This window comes from Zophobas morio, unplaced genomic scaffold, assembly GCF_036711695.1.
Source record: "Zophobas morio isolate AGI-343-1 ecotype UQ-CSIRO unplaced genomic scaffold, CSIRO_AGI_Zmor_V1 ptg000029l, whole genome shotgun sequence".
NCBI classification, from domain to species: domain Eukaryota; kingdom Metazoa; phylum Arthropoda; class Insecta; order Coleoptera; family Tenebrionidae; genus Zophobas; species Zophobas morio.
The window spans coordinates 8,126,729-8,135,575 of record NW_026972134.1 but is presented as its reverse complement, the minus strand read 5'-3'; the positions used below and the strand labels follow the sequence as shown (position 1 = coordinate 8,135,575).

At 34.7% G+C, this 8,847-nt stretch overlaps 1 protein-coding gene across 1 annotated transcript; it reads right to left on the bottom strand.

Moving 5' to 3' along the window:
• Nucleotides 1–5,721: 5,721 nt before the first annotated feature.
• LOC135137522 (uncharacterized) lies at nucleotides 5,722–7,848 on the bottom strand. Its single transcript, XM_064067208.1, has 2 exons — nucleotides 7,555–7,848; nucleotides 5,722–7,503 (listed from the first exon to the last, which is right to left on the bottom strand). Exons 1-2 carry the CDS (start codon nucleotides 7,757–7,759, stop codon nucleotides 6,275–6,277), a joined length of 1,434 nt encoding a protein of 477 aa, XP_063923278.1. The 5' UTR covers nucleotides 7,760–7,848; the 3' UTR covers nucleotides 5,722–6,274.
• Nucleotides 7,849–8,847: the final 999 nt, after the last annotated feature.

Sequence of the window (8,847 nt, the reverse complement as noted above, 5' to 3'; positions counted from 1 at the left end):
GTTTCAATTTATATTTATACACAACCAAAAATTACGAGCACTTTGTCACGGTTGTTTTTATTATTCGCGTCTGGATTGGCTGTGATTAAGCGCTTAGCTCTACCACGCTGTTGAGAAATACCAATTCGTTTACCTACCAGCTGTAGACTATTCAGCGCGAAACACAAGAATCGGCCTAAATGGAGATTATTGGAATGTCAACTCTATGACAAATAGAGCTGACATTCCAATAATAGTCTTTGCCATTTCTACTGCAACAACACCTGTTGATTTTGCCTAAAATTTAGCAATTGCTAACAGTTTTCGGTTGATTGACAACGCCTTTTAGTTAGAAAATTGTCTGAATATGAACGCTGCCAAATTTACGATCAACAAGTGGTGTTTCAATAGAAATGTCAAAGACTATACACATTTTTAAGCATAAGAGGCCGAATGAATTTTAAAAACTTATTCTACATATGATATTAAAATTTTAAAAAATCATCTATGCAATAAAAGGAAATAAATAATTTTTATTTTTCACTCGTATATAATGTTTGTTTTATATCCATGATTTGATAAACGTAAAGCGGCATCTTATATCCGGGGCACAATGAGCGGCCATAAAGAGTTATTATGCCCTCTCATTATGCCCTATTTTGCTAAACCGAATTAAACAAAAATTAAAAAAATGTATTGTTTATTTTTAACTACTTATTTATTTTTTGACAATTTATTTAATAACGAAGATACAAATTACAATTTACAAACTTGCTATTCATACCAAACTATTCAGGTAAACTTAAACTTTTCGGAGGTGCCTCTATTGGAATTATTTCTCCCTCTGCTTCCATTCTGCTAGCACCGAATAAAGTATTATATAAAAATCTAGAATTGTGTTCACTCATTCTCCAACTACCTTTACTGCATAAAACATTCGTATTTAAATTAATTACAATCATCAAAAATTAACTTAGTTTACCTTCTGAAGTAAATATCTGTTGTCGGAAGCATCTTTTAGAAATTGCATGACTTGTTCGCCAGTCAAAACTCGGGATTTTTTTGCCACATAACCTTTTGGGTTTTTTATAGAAATATGTCAAACGATGATAATAATTAGAAATGTCTATGTTGTCGTTTACTCTTCAAGTTGTCTTGACCATAGAATATTTTCACCCTAAGGAACTGGGTGAATATTTTTCTGACTAAAAATGAAGAACACAGTTAAATAATTATTTTATAAACAGAATAACTCACCAATTCTTGGAAGTAAGCCACTTCTTAATCTTCCAATTAAGAAAATTTTTGTATTCTTTTTCATATATGGATCCTGATGTTCCAGGTAACACATTTTCATTGGCTTTTTGCGCTTTCTTCACAATGGTTTTTGGAATTTCACAATTTTCCTCATTCATTTCCGCGGTCGAAAATATACGTGTTGACACCGTGAATAGACGCCGTGTTTGCAATAAACATAGAATCTCTTTGACAACAAAATCAACGCCACGTACATTTTGTAATTGTAATTGTAAAATAATTGGAAAGCGAGAAGCCAGTAAGGCAAGGATGCACCGGCCGCACTTCAGACGGGTAGATAGTGTAATAACCCAAACTTCCCGCCTCTAAATTGACCTTGAAAAAGTTTGAGAGGCCCGCGAAAAATTTAAAAATTCAAAGTTTGGTCTTGGCTGTGATCGTCTAACAAATAGGAACATATGTGTGTTTTTTTTTTTTAAATGGCGGGAAGACGTTCTTTCATACAGGTGAGCATATACTGTCGAGAGCGCAAGAAATAATAGACAAAATTGTTTTGGAGGGGGGAGCACGGCACCCCCTCACCGGAGGAAAGACGCTGCGAAGATTTACTCCTCAGCGCAAAAACCCCATTTTGTTTTATTCCCGGACATATTACATTTCAAACATCTTAATATATATGACGAAAGGGACACTCGCGAACTGACAGACATACACATATTGAAAACGAACAAACGCAAAATTCTATACATCTGTTTGGAATCAATGCAAATATTTGAATATCACAAATTTAATAAAACAAAGCAAAATCCGACTTAAGTAACTGGATGCAAATACACAAGTTATTACGGGCGTGTGGTGGCAGATCTTTTTTTTTTTAGTTACGGCAGTTAACAGGAGCACAACAAAAGTACTCCCAGAACGTTGTACCAGGAACGGAGTTTGGGCTACAGGTCTGGGACTGTTCTCCCCCCACGACGGTGATTCTATATATCACAAAGCCTACCCCACACGTATATCTCCATTACGAACGTGCCCTGCGGAACTAGGCCATTACGGTCGTCCGACCCGCAAGGGGATCTAGGCTAGGACGAAGCCGAGAACTTTACAACATCGGCGGCCGCCCCTGAATCTATCCAAACCTGTGGACTTGTACAGGTGACACGATAAATCTCGCCAGCTCGACTAGGAACCGAACTTCGCTTCTGCCACGTTTTCTGGGTCATTTAATCTCAATTCCATTTTTAAATATTCAATCTCTTATAACTCTGATATTAACAACAACTGAACAAGTGTTAAAGTTTTAACGAGCAATAAACAACATTTAGATTCGCCATACAACCTTGTGAAATTTTAAACAACAAATAATTCTTACGTGAGATTAAAGTTGGACATCAAACAATTTATATGATAGAAACATTCATCAACAAAATATTTACAAAACAAAACTTAGCAAGGAATTATGAAACAAGAGATCTGGTGTGAAATGAACTTGTACAAATACAAATATTCTGTGAGGTTAAAACTGTAGAACATGAAATTTACGTTCAATTAAAATTATACAACAAAGGAAAATTACTGAGCTTAAAATTGTGAAATTAAAGAAATATTGTGGGAGGTGAAAATTTGCAGAGTCAACGAAATTTACATGAGATTAATATTTGCCACACTTTATCAACGGTTCAAACAAAGAGTTTACATTATGCCAAATTATATCATGATCTAAATGATTGGTTACTTCAAAAATAATTTAGTTTGAGAGTTTAAAATACCGCGAACTGGTTACCCCAACAAAACACATAATAAACAAACACAAAAATATCCAATCATCGCTCCGAGGGAAAAAGCGTCTCGGTGATGTAAATTTTGGAATCGTTGCGAGGAAAAAGCGTCTCGGTGATGTAAATTTTAAAATCGTTGCGAGGAAAAAGCGTCTCGGTGATGTTATTAATCTCTAGCGTAGGGAGGGCATGCCTTGATAAATTAATCAATCAGTAGCGTTGCGAGGGCATGCCTCGATGAATTAATCATTCTGTGGCATTGTGAGGCATGCCCCAATGAATTAATTATGATAACGATGATAAGCGCCTAAGGGAAGAGAACATTTTAAACCCCTTCCCCCAGTTCACAGTATAATGAACGTGTTTAACTGCCGTAAATGAACTATTAGCAATCTTGTGTGAAGAATTTAGAAGTGTTATAATGTAATACTTACGTATATGCATCCAGAAACCTATTCGTAATTAAACAACAACGGTGTTTTCCTGACTAAGTGAATTTCATGAAATCTTCTAGCAAGTGGTTTATTTAAATAATCCTGATTGTTAAATTGTGTTTGCACTAGCTGACTATTAAGAAAAACTAACTTGATTGGTGAATTTACAGACAATAGAACAAATTTACAACACGTGTTTCCTGCTGACCGGAAGTCCGCATTTTCGATTAAAAGGCCACAAGAATTAACCGCGCGGGTTGGGGACAACTGTATGATTATGAAAAATACGTTTGATTGTCGTTAAATAAAGGCTTCCTCCCGTTTTATTAACTACCAAACCAACTAATTTAAACCTAGCGCTTACCACGTGTTTACACTCACACAAGCACATTCAGAATGATCTAAGCCATGCATCTCCGTGTACCAGATTGCCTATGTTTAACGATTTTCTTTTTGTGATTGAATTTTTTTTCTCAAATTCAAATTATTCAAGTGTGATTTCGCGCCGCTGTTAATTAATCTCAGCGCGAAAACTTTGATTTAAATTCGGTCACCACAATAGGATGAATAAATTTCGACCGCCCAGCTTTATTTATAAACAACGACGTCCTAAACACTTCGCAATTTTACGTTTCCGGGCTAGGCTACCGTGGTAAAGCCTAGCAGAACGCATCTGTGGGTGATGTTCGACGTCCCGCATGCTGTTGAATGCGCCAAGGTCATCAAGAAAAATTATGAGTGCAAAAAATTTATTTACTGCACATTATCAACGGGAATACATTTCATCGGAAGAATGTCACGTAGACATTTGTTTTATTTGAATGAGTTTATCGCCCCAAAACACATGACCAAAATTATTCACAGGCCTCCATTGAACTTCGCAATGTTATTATTATAATTCCCACCTTATCATTATTTTATTGTTATAAAGACGAGCGTATTCTCAGATTTTCCAGAAAATGGGGTGGCTTCTTCTTGATTAGATGAATAATAAATTGACTGATTCACTACTTTTTTTGAATCATCTGTTTAAGCAAAAAAAAAAAATGAATGCAATGATTAACAGTCTGTTCATATTTTTCACATTTGCGAAAGAATATGTTCGGCAAAATTTTGAGAGGCCGTAATCAATTTTTTGAGGTTGACAAACCGATACATGTTCATTAAAAAGTTACCCTGCTTACAATAACTTCAAAACGTCAAAATTTCGAAGTATCCAATTTTGCAATTCTTGATTTAATCAATAAAATAAATTGACTCAGTCAATAATTTTTTTCACACACCCCGTATAAGCAAATCTAAAAAATATTTATACAGTGATCATAATCATAGACATACTCTGCACAATGCATATTTAAAATTTTTTGTTTAGGAAAAATTTTGAGGTGACGTGATCAATTTTTTAGGGGAGGATGAGCAAATATACATATTTTGATAAAAAATTTACCATGCCTATGATAACTTTAAAACATCTCCAAGCATTCGGTTTTGTAGATTCCAAATTACATGTCGAAATGTTGTTTTCTAATTTTGATTTTCCAAAAATCTGGACGTTTCAAGTAAAATCTCAATTCGGAGTCATAAACTACATGTGTAAGACTATGTTATTTGATACAATTTAAAACCCATTTACTATGTACAATTTTGAAGTGACGTCATCACATTAGTGGTGGGGATGATTAGACAAGGTTTGGTTAGCGTTTTACCATCTACATGATATACCTAACATAAGTACAAAATTTGACAATCGGCCCAGTACTTTCGGAGATTATCTGTCTAATAAAAATCCAGGATCGCAGATATTCTAATTACACATGATAGGTACCTGTCTTTAAGAACAATTATTTGTTCAAAAAAACAACACTTATTGAATGCTTAAAAAATATCTCATCTTAATAAATACTCGATGTCAACCACTCCAATCTTCCGATAGCAGTAAAAGCTATTATCTGGTTTATTTTTGATGAAGTGTTTGGAGAAACCCATTTTGAGGACGATAAGGTCGTCCAATTAGTATAACGATTTAGTTGTGAACTAGTTAAAATTATTTATTCGGACCCTCATGCCGTCTAAAAATGTTTACCTATTTGTTATAGAGTTGGCATTGCAGTAATCCCCATTTAGGAAGTTTCAGTTAGGTAGGTTATGAAATGGTATTTCTGTACAGCGTGGCAGAGATAAGCAACTAATCATAACCAGTCCAGACGCAAATAATAAAACCAACCGGATAAAATCTTCGTGCTTTTTGGTTGTGTATGAATATAAAGCAAAAGTTTGATGTATATATTTTCTTTTATTAAATATCAACAAAGGCACAAATTTTCTAATATTTTAAATACCTCAATGTGATTTTTTTCGCTTATAAGTGTATATGAAATACAAATTACCACATTTTTCAAAGACCACAGTCTCTAGGCATATAACGAAAATGATGCGTTTTTACTATGGTTTTACATCGTCGTTTACAATCGGCAATAATTTCTTTCGTGCGACCTTCATCATTCATTTCTAAAGTTTCAGCCTTTTTCTTAACTCTTTTACAAAAGTTGTATAATTCCATGTATCTATCTGTTAACTTTTTATCATCCAAGTTGTACATCACTCCTACACAGTATTCAATTAAATATATCTTGTACGGAACAAAACGTATAAATTTTTCATCATTTTCCTGATTTGCTGCAGCGTCGAGCAGAGAATTTTGAATCTCCCGATCACTTTTGGCTCCGGGGGTATAATTCACTTTTACCGTCTTTGAATTATTATTCCCGTTTGTTTCTGAGGCTTTGACAGTCAATATGCCATTTTGGTCGATGAGCAAAGAAAGAGTTATTTTTTCTGAAAAGGTGCGGCTGATTCTACATCAGTTAGTAAGACAGTGCCTAAATAACGGTTTTTTCTAAGATCTAAACGTTCTCCTTCATATATGTCAAATGTAAAAGTAGTTTCATCAGTTTCTGTGTTTACGAAAACATGGGTTACGCTCGTTGGTAACTTCGTGCCTCTCTTGATTAAGAACGACATGTCATGACACAAGCTGTGTCCCCAAGTGCCTATGGAAAGAGGAAGGACATTAACAATCCGAAGTTCATCGATTTTTTGCTTCCGATTCGTCGACAACATGGCCGCTTGTAAAGCTGCTCCTTCGGCCACACATTCACTTGTATTGACGAACTTGTTCAATTGTTTTCCGTCGAAATAATCAGAAACAAGTTTCTGTATTTTCGGTATTCTGGTCGAACCACCACACAAAATAATTTCTTGAATCGATCGCTTCGAAATTTTCGAACTTCTCAAACATTCGTCAAGAATATCTATCGTTTTTTTAAATAAGTGGTCTGTCATCGCTTCGAACTCGTCTTTCGTCAGACTTATTTTGATTTTCGGATGTTTCGAAACCATTCCGTTGATCGTGATGACGGTACTCTCAACTGTCGATAGTTCTTTTTTTGCATCTTCGCATTTGAGGCGTAACCGTCTTTTATCGTCGGAACTTGCCTCCGGGTCGTAACCATACTGGGTTCGAAGTATTCGGTAAACGTAATTCAAAAGACAAGTGTCAATGTCATGTCCTCCTAATTGGGTGTCTCCGGCTACGCAAAGCACTTGTATGTTTTCGAAACGTTTCTCTAAAACTGCAACATCAAAAGTACCACCTCCTAAATCGTATACTAAAGAACGATGAGTTTTATCGGTGTCATTCTCAAAATAGTAAACCAAAGCGGCAGCAGTAGGTTCGTTTAGTAGTTTCAAGACCGTAAATCCGGCGTCTTTTGCCGCCTCCAAAGTTACTTCTTTTTGGGCAACGTTGAAATAGGCAGGAACGGTTATTACTGCCTTGTTGATAGTTTCTTCGAGTTTTGCTTCGGTATACTTCTTTAGCGCTTTCAGTAGTACTGTGTATAATTCTTGAGGAGATTTCTTGCATATGGCCGATTTTTGTTTAACAGAAACCAGCGGAAGGTTTGAAGGGCTCGCTGTTACTTTGAAAGGAAAATATTTCAAGCTCTTCTGGAGTTCTGGGTCGTCAAACTGTCGTCCCACGAGTCGTTTCATTTCTGAAAATTTTTCTTTAGATATTTAGAGATCAGGACAATTTATTATTTTACCATAAATTCCATTTTCTGGTTTATGAACTGACATTTTTACACCATGTTCTCCGATGACGATTTCTCCATCAGGCGAAAAATAAATGAAGGAAGGTGTGATTCTTCCGTCGAATGCGTTTTCTAGAATTTTTGTTTTTCCTTCTGTATATAACGAAACACAGGAATTTGTTGTACCCAGATCAATGCCAATTACCAAGTCGTCCATAATATGAAGTTGATTTATTTGGAACGTAATTTAACGGGGTAATATTAATCAAACGGTTGCTAACCTAAAAAATTCCTACTGTTTGCAAACTTTTTACTCTGAGACTGAAAAGGAATTTATCGGAAAATAGTATACACAACCTTACAAACTCTAGACAAGATATACTTGAGATAATAAAAAAGAAGATATTTTTGAGATAATTTTGAATTATGTGAAATATATGGACACATTAAACAAACATTGTATACTCGTATTTAAAGTGAAATGTTTGCAGGTGTCTAGCAAATTTTACTCAATGTAAAAATTATTCGAATCATATTCTATTGAAGTACACATATTGATTAAATACTAATTTGGTGTTCATTCCGTTTGTTTTATACAATTGTCATTTTAGAACATTGTTTTTGTTGTTTATTTATCATTTTGTTCAAGTGTTATTGCGGTTTTAAGTACAAATATTATACATCCTCTAATGGATTGGACCACATCCCAGGGTAGGATCATATTGGTCCACAATTTTATAAAGTGTGAATAAGTTGTGATACGCCTCAATGTACAAAGAAGGTAAACTTACAGTGACGCACTATGAACTGTTGACATAAATTAATCCCGGTGAAATCTGAAACGACCTGCTAAACCACATACTCTTCTTAGAACAATAACGTTCATTTCAACACCGAAACTTAGTTCGTGGTTTAACGCTATTAAATCGGTTATTAACTTATTACTGATACAAAATGCAATATTTGTGAATACAAATGGACGTAGTAATTAAGTTCGGGTTCCAGCAATACAATATAAACATTACAATCGCCGAAATGAAAGTAAAGGTTTGAGGTTATGGAAATCACACCATGTTGTGGACTTAAATATTTTCCATATTTATATTATTATTCTCATGTTCATCAATTAAGTGTACTAACAATAAATTAAAGATTGCTAAAATAGTTCCACAAAGACAAATGGTTTCTTCAGTATTTTTAACAGAAAAGAGAGTTTCCCACCATTTTACTTCTAGTCTCTTTCATACATAACATTGCATTCAATATTTGCTTGAACAACAATGTCATTAGAATCTCTGGTAAATA

Coding starts and splice junctions, on each gene's coding strand:
- LOC135137522 (XM_064067208.1), bottom strand. CDS start 7,759: ATGGACGACTTGGTAATTGGCATTGATCTGGGTACAACAAATTCCTGT. Junction 7,504..7,554: donor ACCAGAAAATGGAATTTATG/GTAAAATAATAA, acceptor AAAAATTTTCAG/AAATGAAACGACTCGTGGGA.